Source organism: Myotis nattereri, assembly GCF_964212035.1.
Source record: "Myotis nattereri genome assembly, chromosome: 1".
In the NCBI taxonomy this organism is placed as follows: Eukaryota; Metazoa; Chordata; class Mammalia; order Chiroptera; family Vespertilionidae; genus Myotis; species Myotis nattereri.
The window spans coordinates 21,050,484-21,077,369 of NC_138075.1; the positions used below are offsets into that span (position 1 = coordinate 21,050,484).

The window sequence follows — 26,886 nt, forward strand, 5'->3', positions numbered from 1 at the left end:
CTGATGTTGACCTCTTGTTGTCTACAGCCCATTCTGTACCTAAGATGCAAGCTCCTCGGAGATGTCAGAGGGTGTCATGAGAACGGCAGCCCACCAGTACCTTCCTCAGACTCTCTCACCCCATTCATACTACTCTGAGTAAGGGGACGGGGTGCTGGTCCCACCTCTGCCACCAACCAGCCTCTTTGGGTCTTAATTCCTCACATGTAACAGAAGGGTGTTGGGGTACATGACCCCTGACAGCCCTCCTAACTCTATGACCCTATAACGCTTACCTTCCATACCACACTCCCCAATTGCGCCCCAGCCCAGCCCAACTTTCCTCTATACATGTGTGCACCCACACATGCACACTCACCTGGCATCAGCTTACCCTCCCTAGTGACAAACACATGCTCACACACATGCACACACACCAGAGTCACCTCCAGAGTGGCACAGGCCAGGCCACTGAGGGGCTCTCCTGGATACAGGGCCTCCCGTAGCAGAAATCACCAGGGAAGCCTGGCCTGGGATGCCGTCTTATTCCCGAAGCTCCATGAATAAAGAAGCAGGCACAGCTGGCCTATTCATAATCAGCATAAAAAATTGATTAGCCCTTTCCAGATTAAACATTATTGTTTCAACGATGAACATAAATCAGGCCGACGTGGAGGGCCTGCCTCCCCCTGCTGCGTCAGGGAGATAGCGAGTGGGGGCAGCGGAATAGAGGGGCCCCTCCCTAGAGAAGTGCGCAGCGCTAAGAAGCTACGCAGGAGAACGGACCACCCTCTCTCTCTTCACCAGCCCAGCCTGCGCAAACAGGGGCAGCACCTTCCCCAGAGGTGAGACGGAGGAGGAGAGCCCAGCAACCCACACTTCTAAGAGCACCTCCTTGACCATCCTCTCATTGGCTCTTAGGCAACATAGGGCCAGGGCCAGGCCCAGGCATGAGGGGGGTGGCAGACTGGTATGATGTCAGAGGAAAGAACATGGCCCTCAGAGGCAGGCTGGGTCTCACAGGGCCATCACCATGGCCCTGAACCCAGCCCCTCCCCTCCGTAAAGTGGCCTCTGTAATTGAAGCATGTTTTTTCTCTGTAGTCAGACAATACTCAGGTCCAGTTCCCAGCTGAGGCACTGTCTTGCTGTGTGATCCTGAATAAGTTACTCCGCGTCTCTGAGTCTGTTTCTACATCTGGAAAAAAAATGGGGAAAGGAATACCTACCTCACTGAGCTATTATGAGGCCTCAGTGAGACCTTGTGTTTGAAAACATCTAACTTGTTCTAGGGACACTTAGTAAATGTTCAGCGCCTTGACCTGCTGGGGCTCTCCATCTGCCTGTTCTGCCTCCCACCAGGAATGCGAGGCGAGGCCCTAAGCTGCAAGAGTGAAAAGCACTGGGCCCCTTACAGAGAGCAGTGGGACGCAGGGGTCAGGAGCGCAGGCTCTGGGCTCGGCCTGGCTTTGGCTCCTGACTCTGCCTTGTCCTATCTGTGCGACCTCAGGCATGGGACTCAGCCTCTCTGGCCTTGGGTTGCTCCTCTGTAAAATGGGAACAACAGGACTTCCCCTCACAGGGCAGCTGTGAGGTTCATGGGAGATGATGCCTGCAATGTAACACCAGTGAGCGCAACCCTTAGCCCTTCCTCCTGCTCCATCAGCCTGACTCGCAATTCCCAGTATCTGCACCCGCAGCTGCAGAATTAACAGCCCTTAGGAACACGCTACTCGAGGAGTTAGGAGGTTAGTGTATAAACACCCCACCTTCTCCCTTGGCCCTTGGGTGGGGCATCATTCTAAGGTGACTGTTTGGCACCATTTCCCCGTTGTCCACCTAGTGTGGCAGCTAGTTTAAGAGCATAGCCACCGGCAGCCTTCTGTCTCTGGACCACGTTCCCAGTTCCCCCCCTGGCAGCACCTGAGCATCCCACAAAACCACTTTCACTGGAATCCTTGTCGGGAGCCATCTTCTGGGAGAGCCCAACTAGGATGAGCACTTCTCCCGCCGTGAGCACTCAGTCAAGGTTGGGAATCGCATTCACTGTGAAACAGGGCAGGCCTGGGACTCCTTCCATCATCGCTCCTACTCCAGCCCTCCCCAGTAAAGACAACCCGCTGGCTCACATGGAGAAGCATCAGAAACCACTGCCGTCACATCCACCTGCCCACACCAACCCAGCCCCGAGCAGCCTGCAGGAGACCCACTCCCCTCTCCCTGCGCCAGGGAAGGAAGGCCATGAGTCCATTCAAGGAGAAGATGAGGACCTGCTGCCACTCTCACAGTCCCCGAGGGCATGGGGTCAGGGCAGCTCCTTCAAGAGCAGTGCTGTGCCATCTGTCCTTTGGTTTGTGTCCAGCCTGAGACACTTGCTCTGAGCTCCAGGGGGATGGGTGTCGGGGGTGGGGGGTTTGGAGATTGGCCCTGCCCAGCTCCAGGAGACAGCTAAAAAAGGCTCCATCTGCCAGGTATGGATGATAACAAGAGGCTCCTCGCATGGCTCCTGCCTTGGGCCCCTCCATCCATCCTGCATTGTTGGCTGACTATGCCTAAAATGTCTATTCTTCCGTCTTGGGGGCTTATACACACACGCTCAGAGGATTAGCTGATCTGACTTAAGACTACTTCTTAGACCCGGAGCCTGTGGTGACTCCCTAAAGCCTGCTCATCAAGACCCACTGCCTATAGCCAGGCTATCGCCCCCCAGAGACCAGCCCCAGCTAGCAGCTGCCTGGCAGGCGGGGTGGGGACTTAGGCAAAAGAGCTCAAAACCGGTTCTGTTTCTTTTAGCTGTGTGACATTGGCTGTTACTTAACCTCTCAGGCCTCTACTCCCTCACTTGGAAAACTGGGATGGTAAAATCTACCAACCCTGCAGGATGATTGTAAGAGTTAGAAACAATATCTGTAAAACATCCAGCAATGTGTATTACAAGCAAGCACCAAATAAACAGAAACTGTAACATTATTATCCACTGACATGAACACGGATGGTTTTTCCGCCTTACCCATCTTTTTGCCTTTTTCTGCCTTGCTGCTTCCCACCGCATCCCAGTGCTAACTATGGGGACTACATGAGAGGGGTCCCATCTCCTCACGCTGGTCTGAGAATGGACATCTGTACGTGTTTCCCAGGGCGGCCATAACAAATTGCCACTCACTGGGTGGCTTCAAACAACAGAAATGTATTGTCTCGTGGTTCTGGGGGCTGGAAGTCTGGAATCGAGGTGTTGGCAGGCCTATGTCCTCTGAAGGTCTGGGATTTGCTTTCCGCCAGGCACTGCCCTTTCAACAAGTTACACCTTTCTATCCTCATCACAGTCCTATCAATGCGAAGGTTCTATTAGCATGCCTGTTTAGACAGGAGGGAACTATGGCTCAGAAAGAACAGTTAGAATGTGGTAGTATTTGGTTTGGTGTAAGGCTCTCTGACTCCAAGCCCATTTTATACCCTTCATGCCAGACTGCCTCAGAAATGATCGTTTCGCTCCTTCTGGAAGCCAGACCCTGCCTTTGCCCTTAGCCCATAGTTTAGAGAGTCCCAGTCATGCCCTCACATGGCCCTCAACAGTTTCCTATGAGAATGACCCAAGGAACGATGCAACCAAGACCTGGGCAGAGCTGACTCCTGAGGACTTTAGGCTCATAAAACCACAATGTCCTGCATCAGTAACAATCTATTCCTGAGCAACTTGCGTGCCGGGCCCTGTGCGGTGCTCTGAGGGAACCCCGGGATGAGTGGGCAGAGACCTGCCATCCTGAGAACATAAATTGAGCATTGAGAGAATCAGAAAGCCAGGCTGAAGCAAGAGGACCACCCGTGGGTCAAGCCCAGTGCTTGCCCAGGAGGTCAGGGAAGGCTGGCCGGGGACAGGAGCTCAAAGGAGCTCATCAATTCAACTCATCCACATTTATTAACATCTACCACGTGCAGAGCCCACACTAGGACCCACCAGAGATTCAAGATGAGGAAGCAACCAACCTCAGTGCATGAGAGCTGCAGGAGGGGACAGAAGTGCCCTGGACACGGAAGAGCCATTAATCCTGCCTGGGGTCATGAGGGGCCAGGAGAGACAAAGTTACCAAAAACAGTTTCTCAGTTTCCCATTTGTAAGAGAACAGTGCCTATTGCAGAGGGTTTTAGTGAGAAGCTGATTCATGTGAAACTTGTAAACAGGGCCCGACACCTGGCAAGCATTCAGAGTGTGCATGTGTTGTTGTTGTTAGACCTGGAGTTTAAAAGATGAGAAAGAATCCAGCCAATGTGGCTCAGTGGTTGATCAATGACCTATGAACCAGGAGGTCACAGTTCAATTCCTGGTGAGGGCGTGTAGCCAGTAGGGGGCATGCAGAAGACAGCTGACCAATGATTCTCTCTCATCATTGTTTCTATCTCTCTCTCCCTTTCCCTTCCTCTTCTAAATCAATATAAATATATATATTTTTTAAAGATGAGAAGGCGTCTGATGAGCAAAGAAGGGAAGCAGGCTCATGGAGTGAAGTCCTGTGCGGCCAGGGTGGCGCTGAGTGACGAGTGGAAAAGGCACGAGGCTGCAAAGAAAGCGCGAGCAGCTCCAGGTCACTCTCTGGGTGCCTATTCCGCAGGCAGATGGAGATGCACCTGGAGCTGTGCAGATTCATCCAGAAGCCACAGAGCACCTGACAGAAGGGCACTCAGAGACTGGAGCAGGAGCCTCGCAGGGCAGGGGGTGCAGAGCCTGAGGGAGGGCAGCGCTCAGGGTGGGGCTGGGCCAGGGGGGCCTGGGGAAGAACCAGTGGCCACGGGCCTCAGTCTCCCCCAGTGACTAATGCTTTCTGCCATCCATCTCCACTCCTTAAATTACCATTTATGACCAAAATCGCTCTCTCGTAATTGATTAAAATCTCCTTTTGATGTTTGGCATTACTGGGGAGAAGTTGTTTTTTTATTCTTCATTATGTTTTTAATATAAATGTATTTTTTATTGAGAACTGCTGGGAAGGCCGGATGAGGCCAAGTCAGGAGGGAAGGTCATCTCTCTCCCTCATTCCCAGGCCTCCCACACAGCTTTGTGGCCACAGGCTCCTCCTGTTCCCAAAACACTCCCAAGGTAGCCTTTTCGGGGACTCTCTAGGGCAGTCATGGCGAACCTTTTGAGCTCGGCGTGTTAGCATTTTGAAAACCCTAACTTAACTCTGGTGCCGTGTCACATATAAACATTTTTTGATATTTGCAACCATAGTAAAACAAAGACTTATATTTTTGATATTTATTTTATATATTTAAATGCCATTAACAAAGAAAAATCAACCAAAAAAATGAGTTCGCATGTCACCTCTGACACGCGTGTCATAGGTTCGCCATCACTGCTCTAGGGAGACATAGAAACCAGGTGCCAGAACAAGCAAAGATGCTGAGGATGAAAGGAAGCAAATCCACAGACAGCTGAAGCCCTTGAGGAGGTCCTCAGCCCAGGCCAGTGGGGCAGCCTTGGGGTGGGGGTGTGGTGAGCCAGCCTGGACCAGGCCCTTTCCAGTGTGGGAGAATAGGGACCCCCGGGGACTGGCAGAGTGCCTGGCACAGAGGAGGGCTCAATAGATATTTGTGAGTGAATAAGAAGGCAGAAAGGACTGTGAGAGCTTGGAGGCACATGTCGCCAGGGCAGGGAAAGCATTCTGCTAGCCACAGGCCCCATGGGTGGAATTGGCCCCCCTGTCCTAAGCACTTCCCTAGCCCCAGTCCAACCCAGGGCATGTTCATCCCTGCTTATGCCCCACCCCCAGCTCCTCCAGGACAAGGGAAGCTGAGAGCAGCTGCCATCCTGCAAGTGAGAACAGCTGGGTGGGTCCTGACATAACACAGCCACCATGAACCTTGGTACCCAGGGCTCTTCCTCCACCCCCTCCTCCATGGAGTCAGCCCTAGGAACCAAGAACACAAAGCAGGTGCTGCTGATGGGCCTCTGGAAACCACAGATGTCAAAACTGCTTGGAGGAGCTGCCAGCAGCCCCCCAAGATGAGGATCATGGGAAGGAAGCAGGGGATGTCCAGAAGCCCGGGCAGCCCATGGAGGTTTCTAACCATGGAAGGGAAGGAGCTGCCACTGGATGGAATGCTGGGGACCCATCAGGGAGGGGAAGAAAAAGGAGGATGGTTCTGACAAAATAGTAGTATTTGGAACAGAGAACTGAACCAGGTATCAGAAAACCTGGTTAAAGACCCAACTCTACCGTTCATAGTCTCTCAGAACCTTAGTTCCTCCCACAGAAAAAGCATCCAACATAACACAGAAACAATGGCTAATGTTTGCTCACCATTTGATCTGATCTGTGCCAGGCATGCTCCATGTGCTCCACATCCGTTAATTTATTTAACCCCTGCAGCAGGTGCAGTTATGATCCCAGTCTTACAGATAAGGAAACTGAGACAGAAGATAAGAAACATCCCCAAGGTCACAAAGCTAATAAAGCAACAAACAGTTTGGCTCCGGCCCACCTCAGAGGGTCAATATGAATGAAGCCTGGATGTCACGTGGACGCAGGACCAAGGACACAAATGTGTAGTCCTGACCAAGGGCTGTGTGGGGAACCATGAGGGTTAATGTTATGTACGGACTTGGCTGGGTCACAGTGCCCAGATATTTGGTCAAACATTATTCTGATGTTTCTATAAGATGATTTTGGATGTGATTTACATGTAAATCTGTGGACTTTGAAAAAAGCAGATTGCCCTTCATAATGTGGGTGGGCCTCATCCAATCAGTTGAAGGCCTGAATAGAACCCAAAACTGACCTCCTGGAGCAAGAGGGAATTCTGCCAGCAGACAGCCTTCGGACTTAAAGGGTAACATCAGCTCTTCCTGAGTCTCCAGTCGGATGGCCCACTCTGAAACCTTGACTTGCCAGCCTTCATAAGTGAATTCCTTAAAATCAATCAGTCTCTCTTTGTTTATTTGTCACACACACACACATACACACACACACACACACACACACATACACACATCCTGTTGGTTCTTGTTTCTCTAAGAGAAGAATGAAATACAGCTCTGGTAGAGCTGCCACAGCCTGGAGGAAGGGATGCCCAGAAGGCCACCTTCTCCTAGTTCTCACAAAGTTCTCCAGCAGAGGCCCTGTGTGCAGACCTGCAGAGATGATAAGGGTCACCCCAGAGTTTTCCATCACTATCTGTGCCAGGGGTGAGGAATGTCTGGCCCTCGAAACCATTTGGTCAGGCCCTGCCAAGGCATCAAGAGTGAGTTAATTAAATGGCTGACCAAATATAGCAGGCTAATTTTTAAGTTGATAATTTTGTATGACCTACAAATGATGTTATAAATATCCAAATGGCCCTTGGCAGAAAAAGGTTCCCCACCCCTGATCTATGCCCGCCACCCTGTTCCCCGGCACCGAAGCCTCCAAAACAGCCCCTGCTCCAGTCTCTGCACTGCCCCCCACCCAGTGCTCCCACCACCAGGAGCCCCTTGCACAGGCCAGGTGGCCTCCTGCCACACCTCCCACCATCCACCTTTGCTCCTGCTAGTGTCTTTTCTGTGCCACCCCACCAAGTTTGATAAATAATTGGTGTTCTTGGAGGAAGGGCTTCTTTTTGTCTTTTCTAAACTTTTGCTTATACCTTGACTGAAACAAGACAAAAATGTCAGCCTTCACCTGTACCTACACATTCATATGAAACAACAGGGTGTGCAGTCTGATGCATGATAGTTCTCTTCTGCATTTTCATAGCCACTCCGGTCAAATGGTGCATCAAGAATTCTGAGCCCCTACAACACTCAGCACTGCCCTTGGGTAGTATTGGAAGTTACAAAACAAGGTCAAGTCTAGATCCCCACCCCATGGGAGCTCAGGGGTAAAAGACTAAGGAAACATGTTTCAGAGTACGCAAGTCAAATCCTGATATCCCACCACTAGTACAAGCAGTGCCCCTAAAAAGATATTTTTATGTTCCACTCCAGTAGCTGACCTCATTTCCTTCGGTTTTTCATAGAATTTCAAAGCTAGAAAGAACCTTATCTGATACAACTATATTCCAGAACAATAAACAAAACTGAATCATTTACTAAAATGTATTGTAGTGGTATTGGACTTTCCGTATGTGTTGGGGAAGAAGGAAAGGAGGGATATGTTGTGTCCATGGCCAAAGATAACTGTACCAGTGCAGTCGACAATTCTATCATCTCTTCCTAAATCCCCCCTGTAACTCCTATCCCCAAGCTCTCCACCAAACCACAAACCTCCTACCTCCACCTTCCCCACCTATAAAGGATGAGCTCATCTCCCATATTACTAAATCTGTCCCACTCCGTCCTACTTAGCTCTGATCCTTCTCCAAGTCTTCCTCTTCCTCAGGCTCACGTTATGAAAAGAACATTCAAAGACCCTTCATAATGTGACTTCAGTGTCAACTTTGCAACCTCAGTTCCACAAATTCTAGTCAACAAGACCATTCACCATGCACTCTCTGTGCTTTATGCTTTCCTGTGCCTGCACCTTTGCTTAACCCATCTCATTAATCATTACTCAGTAATCCTCTCCTCCAACCTCCATCTCCTCTAGTCTCACCCATCCTTGGGAGCCTGGGTCAAATGCCACCTGCTCCAAAAAGCCTCCATCCACCCAAATGTAACCTCTCCCTCTCCTTGTCCCATTCCTACTCCCCCTCCACACACACATCCTCCCTCTCTCTCTTGCAAACTCCATGGGTACTTACATGGCCAGGTATTACAGTGATGAATGTACTTCTCAATGACCCCAGACTACAGGGGACAGAAGTAGGTCCTGGCTGTACCCACAGCTTTCAGCACTGTGCCCTTTTCACTAAATGCCAGTTGTTTGTATAACAAAGAGAGACAAGAAATGGAAGAATGAAGGGAAAGGTGTTGAACCACAGAACTACAGGCTGAGTCTGGATGGGAACCTCAGAAGATGCCTAACCCAGATGGGGAAGGTGTAAGGATGGGTAGAACTCTACCAGGCCTTCCAGCTCAGAGCCAAATGGCCAACGGCCTCATGGCTTAGGCCTGTGTCTGTCCCACTCAGGGTGCAGAGGTGTCGGCCTGGGCTCCTTCCACAGCATGGACCATGCCCAGGAGTAGAAAGAACCTGAGCCTCATCTACCCGTCAGGGCTCCCCACAGCAGGGAAGGCCCAGATCCTGAACACCCCTCCCTGATTCTCAGGCTCAGGCGCCATCTGCTGGCCAAGGTCAGCACCGCACCTGGACCCGCAGCCCCAAGGGCAGTCAGGAGACCAAGCCTGAGGCCATCCCCAACCCACTCCAGACCCAGGTCACTTAAGAGGCTGCAGAAACGACCCCACCTCCTAGAGGTCAGGCTCCTGATTGCTTCCCAGGACCTGTCCTTCCAAATGTAAGCCATTCAAAAGAAAAAGTAAAAAGTAAGATCCTTTCTGGTAACACTAGCTGAGAAACTTCTAAGACACACACACACAAACACATAGAAAACTGATTTCCAAAAGGATTTCTGCCAGACAGTTTTGTTACACAGAAGAAAAAGCATTGGCCTGGGTATCAGAAGATCTGAGGTCTTGCTATGGCTCACAGGCCCCTCCCTTAGCTCTGTGGTTCCTGCCCCCCAGCCGCACACTTCCTGCCCACGCCAATCCTTGTGCCAGGATGGTATCCCCTCACTTGCCCTCACCTCTACACTGCTCACACTGGCTGAAGCCCAGGGACTTGGACTGATCCAGAACCAACTGTAAATCATGCAACCTCACTCTCACCCCGACTCCCATGTGTGGACACCTCTCAGGGCCAGCCCTATCCACCTGGGACAGGGATTGGTCTGAGAGCACTAGTGACCCTTTAAGGTCGCTGCTAACGGGAGGGTCCCGAGAGGCATAGCTGTGACCAACCAGCCGAGGCTGGAATATACCAGCCTAGAGCCGCCCGTCCCTCTTTCCAGTCTGAGATCTAGAGATGCTACGCTGTCTTTGAGTTCCAGGTAACCTCAGAGCTCATCCAAGGACTCCAGATCAGCTTCCGTTAAACACTCCTGAAACCAGGGAGGAAATGGACCTTCCCACTGAGGGTCCCAGGGCAGTCATGGAGCCCAGGGTCAGAGGGGCTGCTCAAACATCTTCCTGGGGGGAGAGCTGCTCCCTGAGAAGTGTCACAGGAGGGACTGAGGAGGAGGGAAGGGCAAAGTGAGTGACTTTCCCCGCCCTCCACCCCTACACCCACCTACCCTGCTCCCTGCACAGCCCCTTTCCCCTCCCTCCACCCACAGACTGAGAAAGTGTGTCACAGGGAACAAATGCCATCTTCCCGGGTGGGAGGAGGAGGAGGAAAGGGAGGGAAGGCTTTGATTGTGTGCCTGTGGGGGCCGGGGTAAGAAACCAGAGGTTTCTGAGCTTCCCAGCTGTGAGGGACGCCCCCACAGAACCGTGACCTTGTCATCAGCTGCCCTCTCTCAGAGGGCTCAAGACAACCCATGGGGCAGAGCCACAGGCCACCACACTCAGGACTACTTGGCCAGGTGGCCTGGAGAAGAGGCCCTGAAGATGCAGGTGAAATCTTCCAACCCCAAACATCCTTTGGCTGGCTGGGTGGGTCCACCATGACTGCTGACACCCCAAACTTCTCATCTCGCTTCATCATGGCTTAGAGAGAGCCACTGACCTGCTCTAGCCTCCCTCCTGTCCCTCATTCGTCCACTGGTTTATTAAACAAACGCTAGCACCTACTATACATCAGATACTGTTCTGGGGCTGTAGGTACAGGGTAAAAGGACCATCAGGGTCTTTATCCACAGACAAGTCGACCTCCAAGGGTTAATCTGCTAGCTCTCCTCCCTCGCAGCCACCCGCACTGAGCTGCCACATGCCAGCAATGATGCTCTTCACACTGTTATTACAGTGATTTATTTAGTTTTAATTTGGGGGTGAATCTCATGCTACAGGAAGCAGGAAGCCAAGTGTCTTGGCAAGAAGCAAAGCCATGCATGAGCCTCCACGGTGCCAATCCTGTCCCCTCTGCCAGGGGTCCCTCCATCCTAACCCTGCTCCTCCCAGCCTGCAGTGTGCTCCTGGCCCCAGCCCTAAATTGGGGTTCACCTTCGCTCAATCTCCCCCACGTTCCTCAGTGGGAAAGAAATCCAAAAGGTTTCTATGCTCCCCCTCCTGTGTGATCCAGGCCCCCTCTAGGCCAGTGGGACCTCTTTGGCTGGATGCTGGGCATCCGATACCAGCTCTACATTCAGGGACAAATAGCCAGGCCAGCTCCATGCAGACCAAAGAAATGGAACAGTTGGTCTTTATGAAGCCTCTGCCCCGACTCTCCATCCTGAGTAACCTGAGGAAGCTGTCCCTCGTTCGTCCAATGGTTCATTCAACAAACACTGGCACCCACTGTACACCAGATACTGTTCTGTAGATACAGAGTAAAAGGACCATAAGAATCTTCTTCCCAAAGACTTTAGTGCCTGCAGTGGAACCTCCTAGATATAACCAAGCCACAAGGTGCACGAGTAGAGGAAGCGAAGTTGTGCAGAGATCACAGACAATTTCACAGGAGAGCTGGGCTTTGGTCAGGATACTCAGCACTGTGCCTGGCATTTGGCAGATGGGTGCATAGATGGATGAATGGTCTAGAAACACAAGGACTCCCTTGACAGGGAGAGGATGGGGTAAGACATTGCAGGCAGACAGAAGACCATGCATAGGCACTGAGGGCTAAGGGTACACGGTGGGTCTGAGGAGTAACTAGCATTTGTCGAGCACTTGCTCCAGGTCAGGGATGGCACAAACGCACTTTATAGTCATTATCACGTCTAATCCTCACAACAACCCTATGAGGAGAACACACTCTCCCATCCTGCAGATGAGGAAAGTGAGGAGCCACATAAATAATTTGTGCATGGCCCTGACTGGTTTGGCTCAGTGGATAGAGCGTCAGCCTGCGGACTGAAGGGTCCTGGGTTTGATTCCGGCCAAGGGCATGTACCTTGGTTGCGGGCACATTCCCAGTGGGGAGTGTGCAGGAGGCAGCTGATGGATGTTTCTCTCTCATCGATGTTTCTAGCTCTCTATCCCTCTCTCTTCCTCTCTCTGAAAAATCAATAAAATATATTTAAAAAATAATAATAATAATAATAATAATTTGTGCATGGTCCACACTCCTGGCTCTAGAGCCCAAACTCTAAAGCCACTGTGCCTAACCCAGACTTAGTCATGAAACGGATGGGCAAGTTGAAAGTGGATGGGGTGGACCTGGCAAATGGGGGGCATCAAAGGCTATCAACTCATCTCAGGAAAGGTATTAGCTGCTCAGGGCTTGACTTTAAGATTATTTTGCTCAGAAAAAAATTCTAGAAGACCCAAAGGATTCTCTATCAAAGAGGAGAATTGCAAATAGAGTAATAGGTGAGAGCGGAGAGGAAGTTTTTTTAGTAGAGAGAGCTGAGGTATCCTCAGATTACAGCACACAATTTGTAGGGCTGGGCCTGACCCACAGCTCAGCAACCTGCAGACAGCTACTCAAGCCCCTCCCTGTCCCCAGAAGCAAGACAACCAGAACAGGCCAGCGAGGGCCCATGTCACTGTGCCCAGTTCAGGGTCCACACATCCTGAAGATCACTAGCATAAGTCCAAAGGAATGTGATCTGGGCTGTGGACAGAGGGACCCTGTGCCCCTTTCTCTGTTGCTCTAAGTGTCAGAATAAAAGTGAGGTTTGAGGAGGCAGGTTTTAGGCCTTAGGAGGAAGAATTTTATAATTAGAGATGACTAACAAAAGAAGAGACCACTGAGGGCAGCAGATGAGAGAATGAGCTTCCCATCACTAGAGGTAATCAAGCAGAGGCTGATGGCTGCCTGCCACAGATGTTCCGGGAAAGCCAATGCACCGAATGATTTGGACAGCCCGCTGACAGGATTAGAGAGCAGTATGCTGGAATCACATATTAAAGTGTCCTTGGACATTTTACCTTAGCACCTAAGCTTCCATCCCTCTTCTGCAAAATGAGGTTAGTGGCAGTACCTGCCATTGGGTGAGAATTAAGTGAGATAGTACATGGAATGAACACAACACAGGTGTTGGCACATGAGAAACCCTCAATACTTGATAGATATTACTAGGTTGAACCAATCATATTAGGTTGCAGTAGAATATCACTCCTTTCATATGGTCCAACTAATATTTTTTACTGAGAAACACTGGTTCCTTCTAACCTTTTTGATCTGAGCACTGAAAGCTGTGTGAAGTGTGGTTCTGCACTAGTAGTGGGTCCTCAGCACCTGGCAGTGAGAATCTGCCAGGGCCTTTTCAAAAGCATACCGTCCCAGGGCCCAGCCCTCCTGGCAGAGGCAGGTACCTCCTTGCCCAGGTCCTCGCGGATGACCTGGCTGACCTCTTGCATGCTGCTCTTCGGGGCCTGGCTGTGCAGCACCTTCAGTGTGCTGGTGTACTCCTGAGGCAGCAGGTAGTCCAAGGCTGCCAGGTGCTGGCCCACCTTGATGAAGGTGCCCCGGTTGGCACAGCAGAGCTCACAGAGACGCCGGGCAGAACGGAGGTGCACCTGCAGGGAGACAGGCCAAGACCAGAGAGGTGTGAGTGCACCCTGTCCAGTGGGCATCGACCCTCTGCCCCTCTGCTTGGAAAACCTGATTTACCCTCAGAACACACACACACACACACACACACACACACACACACACACACACCTTCATTCACCTCTTCTCTCAGTGTTCTCCTTCAATCATGGTACCCAGAGCAGTCAATTGCAACCTCATACCAAGGCTGGCCTTCTCATATGGCCAGATGCTTCCAATCTCCTTTCCATCAAACTTACCTGGTCTGGACCCCACTCCCTCAGAAATGGGTGTTCATTCAAGGCTTCTAACCAAATCTCATCTACTAATGATTCATTCAAGGGAACATCAAGTTAATGCATTTGCCACCCAACCCTCAGACATATTAATAATACTATCTGTATGGAGACCTACGATTTCTAAAACATGGTCATATACATTATTTCTCTTCATTCCTATAGCAGCTCAGGGAGGCAGGTATTGGTATCTTTAAAGATAAAAAACTCAGATGGTTTGCTTATCAAGAAGTAGCTAATAATTTTTTTTTAAGTCTAGAAAATACTCCAAACCTAGAGCTCTTTCAACTCAGCAAACTTTTGCAGTGATCTCGAATTAACTGGAGCAAAAAGTTTCCTGGCACATGGAGCAGGCCACCGGGCAGGCTGTCTAGGACAAGACAGCCATGTGCTCGCTTCGGCAGCACATATACTAAAATAGGACAAGACAGCCTTAACTTGCGGCCTGATGCCCACCTGTCCTTCCAGTGCTGGGAGGCGGGTATCAGCCCCCAGGGTGTGCATCCCCAGTCATCACCCAGCTCAGCTGAGGGTCTGGGAGCTCTGAGGGCCCTGCCTTCCTGGAGCTACAGCTTCTGAGGTAGGGTGGGCCCATGAGCACACAGAGAAGGCAAGGGAGTCCAGTGCCCTGTGGGAATCCTGTACCTCTTCTGCCCATGAAGTCAACGAAGAGAGGGTGACCATCTATGATGGACTCACCCTCTCTCAAGTACTATGAAAGATGCTGACATAATTAAGTACATATTGGAGGCAATGAACCACATGAAGAGTTAAATAACAGTGGGCAACAAACATGGAAGAAATGTTGAAAACTCCCATATAATTAGTTGCCAAGTGAACCACACAGAAAACTATTACTTTAGAAATTAAGAAGAGCATAGTGTAGCCCTGAACATCCTCATCCCAGCAGCCATGAAGCCTATCTGCCCTCTCCCACTACAGCAGAGCAGATGCCACAGACTCCAGGCAGAGGGAGGACGTCCTTAAGCCCTGAGGGACCCCCACTGCTGGTTCTGCTGGACACCTCTGCCTCCCAGCCCAAGGTACCCCCAGGGAAGCCTGTGCACATGACTCCATTCCCCTGGGCAGAATCCTCCAGCCTTGATGTGGATACTAATCCAAGCTGGGCCATGGAGGAGCTTCTTTCCCAGATAGGAGATTATAGGGAAAAGAGAATTAAGGATTGACAGCACACTCTACATGAATTAAAGGACTGTGAGGGATGGGATAGATTCTCTCTTTTATTTATATATATATATATATATATATATATATATATATATATATATATATTATTGACTTCTTAGACACAGAGGAAGAGAGAGGAGAGAGAAAGAAGGATGGATGTGAGAGTAAAACATCGATAGACTGCCTCCTGCACACCCCCACCTGGGGATCGAGCTGGCAAACCGGGCATGTGCCCTGACCAGGAACCAAAACGGCAACCTTTTGGTGCATGGGACAATGCCCAACCAACTGAGCCACACTGGCCAGGGCTCTTTTTTAAGAATTTGAGCATCTTCCCTGACCGGGTTGCGGTTGATCCCCAGTAGAGGGCATACAGGAGGCAACCAATGGATGATTCCCTCATCACTGATGTTTCAATCTCCCTCTCCCTCTCCCTTTCTCACTCTGGAATCAATAAAAACATATTAAAAGAATTTGGAACATAAGGTCAGTAGTGCGATGGCTGGCCAAGGCCACACTCAAACCCTTGTTCTAAGGAAGCAACAAAGAAAGTTAATACAGTCAAACATGGAACTGGGCACATCCTCACAATACAAGGGTCCAGGCTGTTATAAACAAACCAGAGGCCTGCGGGATTGGGCTGAAAACAGCTCTCCAACATCCCCCAAGGGGTCCCGGATTGTGAGAGAGCGCAGGCCAGGTGAGGGACCCCACCAGTGCACAACTGGGGCCGGGAAGGGATGCAGGAGGTTGGCCAGCTGGGGAGGGACCGCGGGAGGACTCCAAGGCGTGTCCAGCCCATCTCACTCAGTCCCAATAGGCCAGACCCCAACAGCAAGCTAACTTACCAGTTGGAGTATCTGCCCCCTGGTGGTCAGTACACGTCATAGTGACTGGTCGACTGGTTGACTGTCTGCCCCCTGGTGGTCAGTGCACGTCATAGTGAGCGGTTGAGCGGCCTTAGCACATCATTAGCATGTTATGCTTTGATTGAACAGCTGACTGGTTGACCGGACACTTCGCATATTAGGCTTTTATTATATAGGATGATTTTTTGCAGCTCAAGTAATTGTCCCCCAATTCCAAGCCAGCGGAGGAGAGGTCACATTATTCAACAGCAGAATATGAGGTGGCCAGAAAGGCATCCACAACCCATTAATTCTAAAGGAAGGTGTGACCAGAGCCCAGGTCCAGCCAGATGCTGGTGAGGCTGCCCTGGCACCCAGCAGCCACCCCCCACCCTAAGGAGACCCACTCAGCCCCTACTCAAAGCTGTTCCAGGGTCAATACCAAATGGAACAGAGGATTGGAAAATAGGGTAAGGATACACACCCTTGTTGCCTCCCCTTGCAGTAAAGACATCAACCATTGTGCACTCACTGGGACTTCAGCAGGCTGAGTGCTGTGCCCTCTACCACAGGGGAGACCAGACAGACATGTGGCAGTGGGATCCACCGTGGGAGCTCATGGATGGAAGGCCCAAAAAGGCTGGAATCTGAGGAAAGGCTTGGCTACCAGCAGGAGAAGTGGAGTATGTGCCACTCATGAACAGATGCCTCTCAGCTCCAAGCCCACACTCTTTGCCTTGAACTGTGACATTGGAGCAGGACCCTGTGTCATTTCTCCTGTCAGATGGTGGCTTTTGGGCTTTGTCAACAGGGCTCTGGAGGGACAGTGGAGGCCACAACAGAGCAAGGATTCTCCCTTGCTGGTCCCAATGCGCTGCCTTCAGCACAACAGCCAGCAGGCCAGTGGCTTGGGAGTGCCCACTTCAGTGGCCCTCACAGACCAGCCATCCCCAATAAATTTCTCCTCCACCTCGTGGGCCCCTCCCATGGAGCAGCTCAGACCCACACCCTCCAGCGAGTGTTCTGACTACCCAGCAGGCCTCTCCGGCACATCAGCTCCAGCCAATTTCTCCGCCACCAGGCAGGCTGCCCCCATGGGCCACGCCTTCCACCACATCTCCTCACCACCCAGGCAGCTCAGCTTTGCAGGTGGGAAGCCCTGGCTGAGTCTTCAGTTTTGTCCTGGTTCACTACCCCTCGGCCCTAGAGGGAGCAGCTGCTCTGTGCGTTGGCTACTTCTGTACCCTTAGAATCTTCTTTTACTCCTTTTAGGAGTAAATCACCTTTTACTAGTTAATGATCCTTTTTATTAAATTTTCCCCATTCAAATTATTGGCATGAATAGACTCTGGCTTATATAAAAGGTTAGCCCCTGAAACTGAATTTGAATAGATTAGGGTAAAAAAGGAGGGCATTTCAGAATGAGAGAATATCCACCAAGTGCGTCTGTGTGTGTGTATTCATGTGTATGGTGTGTGCGTTTGTGTGTATGTGTGTGGGTTTGTATGTAAGGATGTGAGTGCATGCATGCGTATGTGTGTGCATGTGTTTGTGTGCATTGTGCATGCATGTATGTGTGTTTGTGTACGTGTGCGCGTGTGTATTAAATACTTCTACCATGTTCTTTTGACGATGCACAACTGCATTTGTCTGCCTTTGGCAGCCCTCAGAAAACATCAGTGTCACCCTGCCAAGCCTTCCCACCAGGGAACAGAGCCAGCGTTCTGCTGCCCCTCATCTATGGCATAAGACAGTCTCAGGTAGGGTGTCTCTTGGCACAAAGTGATGGTCACCTTCAGGACCGTGTCTAGGTAATGCTCTGCGTGGGCCACCTCTGGTGACACAAGCCCAGCTTCCTGACAAGCCCAGTCTACTGACTCACCAGATACTTAGCACATCCGCCATTAGGGTAAATCATGTGTGTCCCCTGTTCGCTCTGTGTACCTCAGGGCAAGTCATGTGTCATAGTGTAGGTTGATGGTGACTACAGGTCTTACACTCACAAAGCCATCATCCATGGAAATGAGTCAGCTCTACTTGCTGCTCATATTTCAACTAAAGAGGTTCCAAAATCACCTTCAGCCAGCTTCTAAATAAACACACACAGTTACATGAGGGTGAGGGACACTGCCACTCACCAAAAAATTAAAATCTCTTTTAAGGCCAAAAGATACCATTCTGAGTACCAGAGCAGGCCCTCTGCTCTCCAGGGTCCTTTCCAGCTCCGGCTCCTGCAGCTTCACTGTCCTTTGGGATCAGAAGGCAGGTAACACTCGGAATTTTAAGAAACTACTGATTCAGTGCAACCCCCTCCCCTTTTCCGCATCATTTAATTTGATACTTTAAAGGGCTAAGCCTGCTGGGAGCAGGAAACATACAGGCATTCTCTCCTACCCAGGACCCAGTCCCTGCCCATGCGAGTGTGCTCAGTGAGAGGCACTGAGCTTCCAGGATCTCCCAATCTCTGCATCCCCTTGAATCTGGGCCTTCATACTATGCATCTCTCTGAGCACTTACACAGGCATACATACCAGGAGGGACATGCAGGTAAATGAAAGTCAGTTTATAACAGTTCCATTCAACAGAACTTTCTGCAATGATGCAGGTGTTTGGTACCTGCACTGTCCAATATGCAGCCACTACCTACATGGCCACAGTGGCCACTGAGCACTTAAAATGTGGCTAGTACGACTGAGGAACTGAATTTTTCATTTTATTCAAATTTAAATCATTTACATTAAAATTGACACATGTGGCTAGTGGCTACCATATTGGACAGCTCAGGTTTATAAATTAATAACAACTATCATAAATAAATAGTCATTTTTTAAATTATTATTCATTTAAATTTTTAAAAAGTTACCCATTTCTCCCACCTTGCAACCTCCACATTGTTCTCTGTATCTGTAAGCTTGGTTTTGTTTTGTTTTGATTTGATTTGATTCTACACATAAAAGAGATCATACCGTATTTGTCTCTCTGTGTCTGACTTATTTCACTTAGCATAATGCCCTCACCATCCATGTTAGTGCAAATGGCAAGAGTTCATTCTTTTTTATGGCTGAGTAATATTCCACTGTGTTTATGTACCACATTTTCTTTAACCATTTATCCATTCATGGACACTTAGGTTGTTTCCATATCTTGGCTATTATAAATAATTCTGCAATGAACATGGGGATATTCATACATCTTTTCAAATTAGTGTTTTAATTTTCTTCAGATAAATACCAAGAAATAAAATTGCTGGGTCATAGGTAGTTCTATTTTAAATTTTTTTAGGAACTCCATGCTGTTTTCCATAGTAGTTGCACCAATTTACCTTTATACCAACAGTGAACAAGATGTCTCTTTTCTCCACATCCTCACCAACACTTGGATCATCATTTATTTAGTGCCCCATTCTAAGTACTATTTCTGGCTTACAGTAAACATTCAAATGTAGGTTGCAGTGGTTGTTATCATTTTTAAATCTGTACAATATCTCTGTAAAATGACCTTAATATGTATCTTTAAGGATGAAGAAATAACCCCAGAGAGGTTCAGTGGTATTCCCAAGGGCCCAGAGCCAGTATTTGGTGAATTATTGGTGTGCTCACCCAGGCGCCAGGAAGAGGCATCAGCTGAATTTCTCTGTGTACAAGCATTGTGGGGAGGCAAGGAAGTATAACCAGGACCCTCACGGGCCAAGGGCTTACCATGTAGACCGAGAGGTGCACATGCAGCCATGGAACTAGAATCACCAATGGCAGGCAGGAAAGGTACTGCTGAGCTCTCCCAGGCCTGCCAGGTGCTGGGGAGGGCACCAGGGTGGCCATGGAACTTGAGTCAAGTGCAGCCGGTATAAAAGTCCAATGCAAGCTGGTGTTGGTCTTGAATACAATAAGAGGGGATCATAAAACATAATGACTAATAGCTCTGGCTATGGAATCAAAAAGACCTGGGTTCAAATCCTGATTTCCTACTGACTTGCCATATAACCAGGGCCAAGTTGCTAAACCTTGGAGCCTCAGTTTCCTCATCAGTAAAAGGAAGAGAAAAGTGATAACTGTGTTGACCAAATGAAGCAATGCATAAAAAAGCTTAGCACAGGCCCCAGCATATGTATAATCGGTGCTCAATGAATGAATAGAGACAGAGGTGTGAGGGAATCAATCTTTCTTGAAAGCTGAAATTAAAAAAAAAAAAAAAATAAGAACTTGAGGCCCATCTACTCCCTGTACTTCGTTCAGTCGAACAAGTCTGGACCACGACCTAATAGACAGAAATAATAATTTCAAGCTGTGTCATTTAAATTGCAAAGCATCCCTGCATAAGAAGAGCTATAGAGGCCTATTCTAAATACACCAATTTCAGGTTCTCTTCCCCAAAGATCTCCCTACTTCTGCTACTACCCCAATACTGATCACCCATTTCCCCCTTAGACCTGAGTCCTGCCCTTACCCAGCACCTGGCTTCCCTGACTGGTTTGGGTGTGTCACTGCAGCGTACCCTCATGGCAAGCCTCTACTCCCCCATCCATCCCTGCCCAAAAAATAGCAGAAACAGCTGGCATGGTCTCCCTGCCCCTCCTCCAACTTCATTTTTACTCCCAGCTCAATAACTTGCCTTATGATTATCTCATTACCAATAACCTTGCTGTAATGAGTTTTAATCTGCGTTACATTAATTAAAAACACTCTCATTAGTCAACTTGGTTTGGGGTTTGGGAGGGGGCAGTGAATAGCTAATAAGATCAACTTACTGTTGATTAGTTATTGATTGAGAGGGATGGAGCAAAGGCCTAAGGAGGGCAATTCTTGACTTGTGTCTAAATCCCAAGAGCAAGGGTCTCGGCCCCCAACCTTGGCAGAAAGTTACCAAAGTCAGACTGAATCAACGGGGCTCCCCATAAGAATGGGGCAATATCCCCAATGGGATTTAGGGGTGAGTATGAACAGAGAGGAAAGAGACAGTCAGACACACATATATACATACCCCACACACACAGGAAGAGTGAGTAAAGGAGAAGGTGACAGACAGATCCCAAAACAGAGAAGGACCTTTGATTAATTCTTCTAGTCAAAAACTCAAGTCCCAAAGGAAATACACTGAAATATTAACAGTGGCATCTCTGGGCTGTGAGATTACATGAGTATTTATTTTTCCTTCTTTATAGGTTTTTCAGTATTTTCCAAATTTCTTTAATGTATATTATATCAATAATGGGGGAGACATTTTTTTTTTAATCATCCCTTCTTCAACATCTTCTGGAAACAGAAAAGTCCAGCTAATTCTTTTTTTTTTTCAGCTTTAAATGTACAAAATTCTGCCACGCAGACTTTGGTGCAGAGGGAGGACTCCAGCACCTCCTCCCTAATTTTATAGGACACTATGATCCACATGTGTGTTTTCATCATGAACGTGAAATTATAACTCCCCCCTCATCCCAAGAAATCAGTCCAGGACTGCCTGGAAGGTCTCTTTTCTGATGTCACCCTTTGCTTTAAATTGTCATTTAGGCAACAAAGTAAAATTCATCATGTCTTACGGGGAGGGGAGGAATAGGTTGCAGTTTCTAAATGTTTTGAAGGAGACCGAGGACAAATTTAATCCCACTCCATGGAGCGTCCTCTGAGCGTCTTCTCAGCTATATCCATAGGGTTCCTGGGAAGGTTAAGTGAGGTACTCTAGGCAGCCAGAGCCAGCATTGCTGTGCTGTTGTAAGGGTACTGAGGACTTGTTTTAATGAGATACGGCAAGACAGGCACAGAAACGGCTCTCACAAAGGAAGAAGTTTCACTCACAGTTCCCAGCAGCAGGAGGCTTGGCAGGCCATGCAGGGCCACATGAGGAAGCACTAATCATACTGTTTAAACTGGTAAAAGGCTAGGTAATTTTTCTTTTCTTTTTTTTTTAAACATATTTTATTGATTTTTTACAGAGAGGAAGGGAGAGGGATAGAGAGTTAGAAACATTGATGAGAGAGAAACACCGATCAGCTGCCTCCTGCACACCTCCCACTGGGGATGTGCCCACAACCAAGGTACATGCCCTTGACCGGAATCAAACCTGGGACCCTTCAGTCCACAGTTGGCCAAGAGTACGGGGAAGGAGGAGAAAATGTGGGCAAGAGCTTTCACTGTAGATTCCGTGGAAAAGAATCGGTGAGGGAGAGTAAGCAAGCTTAGGATTGACTAGATTGAATAACTGCTGTAGGCTTGGGAGCACAGGGCATGTCCCTAATTGTTTGGTACCTGGCCCTGGTGTAGGTGGGGCAAGTGGACTGTATGCCAGAGAATAACTACTCAGTAAAGGAGATGGTTGGTGGCATGGGCTCTGAACTGGTTGGTGTGCCTATGAAAGGCATGCTTTCTGGTGAGGAGCTTGCTCTCTCTATGAATTAGTTCCTCCAGTGTCAACAAAACCCCGATGTCAAAGGACCAAAAAAATACAGGGGGGGAAACAACATGATAAATACAATATTCTAGGTATACTCCCTCAGGGATCTCATTCAGGATAACGGTTGTAAATACCATCTACCCACTAACATCACACATGGGTAACTATACAAGAGTTTTTTTTTAATATTCTGTCTCTTCAAAGGTAATCACTTAAACAAAAATAAAACAATGTAATGTAGAGTTTATAATACATGTAAAAGCAAAATGTATTGCATCATAAAGGCTGGGAAGAAAGAAAGTATACTATTGTAAGATTCTTATATTCTGTGAAGTAGTATAATATCATTTGAATGTAGACAGTGACAAGTAAAAACTGTGTGCTATAAACTAATACAATCACTAAAATAACAAAAAGAATTATAGCTCATAAGCCAAAACAAAGAGATGAAATGGGATCATTTTTCCTTACTGAGTAGTATTCCGTTGTATAACTATATCACAATTCATGTATTCATTTATCTGTTAGGTATAAATAAAGCTGTTATAAACATTCAGGTACATAAACATATGCTTTCATTTCTCATGAGTAAGTATTTAGGAATGTAATGATCAAACTGTTTGATGGGAATATGTTTAACTTTTTAAGAAATTAAACAATGTTGTGAAGTGGCTGTACCATTTTAAATTCCCATCAACAGAGTATGAGAGTTCCTCCACATCCTCCCAATGCTTATAGAGTAAGTCTTTTTCATTTTAGTCATTCTAACACATGTGTAATGTTACTTCATTTTGGTTTAAATTTATGTTTCCCTAAGAGTAATGATGTTAAGCATATTTTCATGTGCTTATTTGCCATCTGTATATTTTCTTTGGTGAAATGTCCATCCAAATCTTTTGTCCATTTTTTTTTGTCCATTTTTTAATGGCTTGTTTGGTTTCTTATTATTAAGTTGTAGGAATTCTTTAAATTTCCATATACGAGTACTTTATTTAATATATGATTTGAAAATATTTTCTCCCAGTCTGCAGTTTGTCTTTCTTCATATATATATATATATAAATAAAATCTATCATTTGGAAATTTCTCCTAAGAAAATAGTCCAAGACATGAAAAAGAGAATAGTTAAGTAAATTGTGTAACAGTTACACAATGGCATATTAGGTAGCCATTTTAAATGAACACTATGTAGCAACATGTAAAAATGCTAATAACACGTTAAATGAGAAAAACAGTTCATGATATTAATAAAACATTATGGATATAATAGAAAAGGGTTAGAAGAGAGTATATTGAAATCATACTGTTTAAACTGGTAAAAGGCTAGGTAATTTTTTTCTTTTTTTTTTAAACATATTTTATTGATTTTTTACAGAGAGGAAGGGAGAGGGATAGAGAGTTAGAAACATTGATGAGAGAGAAACACCAATCAGCTGCCTCCTGCACATCTCCCACTGGGGATGTGCCCGCAACCAAGGTACATGCCCTTGACCGGAATCGAACCTGGGACCCTTCAGTCCACAGGCTGATGCTGTACCCACTGAGCCACACCGGTTAGGGCTAGGTAATTTTTCTTGACTCTAATTTTTTTATAATAAAGTTATTGCTTTAGTTATTTTTATTTTTAAAATTGAGATATAATTCACATACCATAAAACTTACCATTTTTAAGTGTACAATTCAATAGTGGTTACTATACTCACTAAGTTGTGCAACTACACCACCATCTAATTCCAGAATACGTAGAGAGCGCCTGGGAAGGCACATGAGCATTTCTCTAATTATTGCCAGCTGAATCCAGTGGCCTTGGCAGAGCCACATCCTGGAAACACACCTTGCCAGAGGTAGGAATGTTGTCAGCTTGACCTTCAGCCCACGTGCCAGGGGGTAGGTTTCGTTATCTAAATCCAGCCAAGCACCAGGAATGAATACGACTCAGGCCCACCCAAGAAGGCACATAATCTCCTTTGTCTTGACCTTTAGTAAAACTTCCTGGTTTTTGCTGTATAAAATAAACATGCTGTATTGGCTCTGGGACCCTGTCTCTCCATCAGAGGACAGTGTTCCCACCCAGTCCCAGCTTTCCCTACTGTATTTGTGTCTCTTTTCATTTTCTCAATCCCCCCTAGCCCCTACTTAGGAACCGGACCACTCTCTAGCCGTGCTGGACTCGGAAAATAGAGAAATATTTACAAGAATATATAAACTGCTAATTTTAAATCAATTATAGTATTTTAGACACATTTTATATAAATATCCATCTTGAGTCTTTTAAACAAAAGATTCCTGTCTTCATCCAATTTCTATGTGTTCATTAATAGATGATAAAGGCTGTGAATGCCCATGTACGTATGTTTCCTATCATCTTACATTTTACTAACACCCAAGTTCAGTTAATAATTTCATATTAAAATGAGAATCAAACTTAAGTTGCCAAATGACTTGTCAGCATAATACAAGTATAAATAGGCCCCTGATTTGTAATTTTCACATACTCTTCTCCATAATCACTAGTTTCTATTTGAATTGTTGGCTCACTGTACCAGCATATGATATAAGCTGCTGGGAACAAATCTTGCTCATCAGACACTGTGATAATGGTCCTCAGTAGTGAATTCACAGTCACTTACAGCGCATGAAACTTTGGACACACATTATCTCACTGATCCAGGCAAGAGCCTTGAAGTGGGTACTATCATTCTCCCCACTGCACAGATGCAGGAATTGAGGCTCCAAAAAGTTAGGGGCCTTGCCAGGGTTATTCCGCCAATAAGTAGTAGATACAGGGTTTGAGTCATTATCTTCTGTTTCCAAAACCTGTCCCTTTCTACTAAAATCTGCTGCCCCTCCAAACACACTGTTAAGCATTCCTCATGAACTCAAAGAAAAAAAATCCAGGCAGCCAGTGCTTGCTATGGGCCCACCGTGTTGCCCTCCCCCCACTCCTGCCCCAGCTGAGCCTCAGCTATATCCAATAGCTGGGCCACACGGCCGCCATGGCGCCGGGCCATGTCTGGCCTCCCAGGAGCTGTTCCAATAAACCAGCTAACAGCATGGAGATTAGGAACAAATTCATGAACATACAGAGGCCTGGAAAGCACCACTTGCACAAACAAAGATCAGAGAACCACTGGAAGTGAGGGAGGCCCAGGAGGCATAAGGCCTCCCACTGCAAACACTGGACAAGACCACAGACCATGAGGCCCAAGGAGGCGGGTCAGGAAGGGACAGAGCACTGGTCACGGTGGAAAACAGAAAACAGCTTTCAGTGACAACCCCCCAAAAGTCCCCACTGCCTTCGGTATGACATTCAACTCCTACCAGGCCCCCCCTGATGCAACCCAGGCACCCTCCCACCTCGTATATTACCTCCCCACTCACTCACTATCCACCCGCCCCTCCCCAACCCCCCTAGTGATCAGTCACCTCCTGTGCCATCCTCTGCCCCCCAACTACTTTGCACGGGAAGATCCACAATCTTACCACTCTCTTCCCTTCTCACCTGTCAAAACCCTCTTCATCCAGGACCCAGGCCTCCCTCCCAGCCCTCCCCTCTTCCTAGCCCCAGATGGCCCACTCTCCTCTCCTCCCGCCCCCACCCCCCACCCCCCGCCACCATCTCCCTCTCACAGGCGATGCTACTGCCTCCCCCCATCCCAGAACTAACAGCAGAGCCAGGAGTTCCACCCTGTGTAGCTCTCAATCCTCCCTTTATCTGAGCCTCCCTTGGAAATAACGGGGCTCCGGCCCATGCCACAGCTCTGGGGCTATGTTCATCTGCTCTGCTCTGGCTCAGCCAATGGAAAGCAGGGAAGCAATCCCAGACATGGCCATGGTGCAACCGAACTGTGACCCAAAGTGTGAGCAAGTCAAACAATGCAAGGGATGGCCACTCATCCTGCAGGAGTCAGCTCAAAGTCCCTTTCCCCCTGGTCCACAGGAGAGGCGGGCATAAGAGGATGGGGCTGGCACCAGCTGGACATTGGTACCCAGTCTCCAACCTAGGTCAGCGGTGGGAAGTACACAATGGCTTAGCAGTTCAGCGACAGTATCAGGGAAGATGCTACAATGATGTTCCCGTCAGAGGGGAGACCAGGCAAAATGGCCCCCAAGGCCCCTTTCGGCAGCTGGTCCTTGGGGAGTCACAGCAGGCCTCCAGGGCTGCATCGCACGCTCCAAACCAAGACAAATTTCTGTGGAGCATGAAGTGTATCAACAAAAGCTGCCCCAGAAGTGCAGGCATTTACTGCCCCAGCACCATCTCACACTTGGCTATTATACTGTGAGAGTCGTCATCATGACCAAACTACAATTCCAGGAGCACTTCAAACCCAGGAGTCCCATAGCATTCCATAGGGAACGCAGAGAAGGGGGTGTTGAGTGGTAACTCTGAAGGACACTGAGAGGGATGACCATGGGAAGGTTATGTGTCCATATCCAGCAAGAATCTAGAAGGACAATGCAATAAAAATGTAACATTTTAGCCTGACCGGTGTGGCTCAGTTTGGTTGAGTGTGGTGCTATACAACGAAAGTTCACAGGTTAGATTCCAGTCAGGGCATATACCTAGGTTGTGGGTTTGATCCCCTAGGGGGCAACCAAGCGATGTTTCAACCTCACATCAATCTCTCTCTCCCTCCCTCCCTCC

At 48.1% G+C, this 26,886-nt stretch overlaps 1 protein-coding gene across 7 annotated transcripts in view; it reads right to left on the reverse strand.

The window, feature by feature from the left end:
• ADCK1 (aarF domain containing kinase 1) overlaps positions 1–26,886 on the reverse strand; it is a gene marked incomplete at its 5' end in the record, with an annotated part of 106,373 nt that overhangs the window by 58,440 nt on the left and 21,047 nt on the right. For 5 of the 7 annotated variants that reach the window (XM_081083849.1, XM_081083853.1, XM_081083848.1 and 2 more), the window contains one exon: positions 13,309–13,512. The exons of the other annotated variants lie outside the window; for them this stretch is intronic. In XM_081083849.1, coding sequence (XP_080939975.1) covers positions 13,309–13,512 — 204 coding nt within the window. The remainder of the gene's footprint in view (positions 1–13,308; positions 13,513–26,886) is intronic. 7 annotated transcript variants of the gene reach the window in all.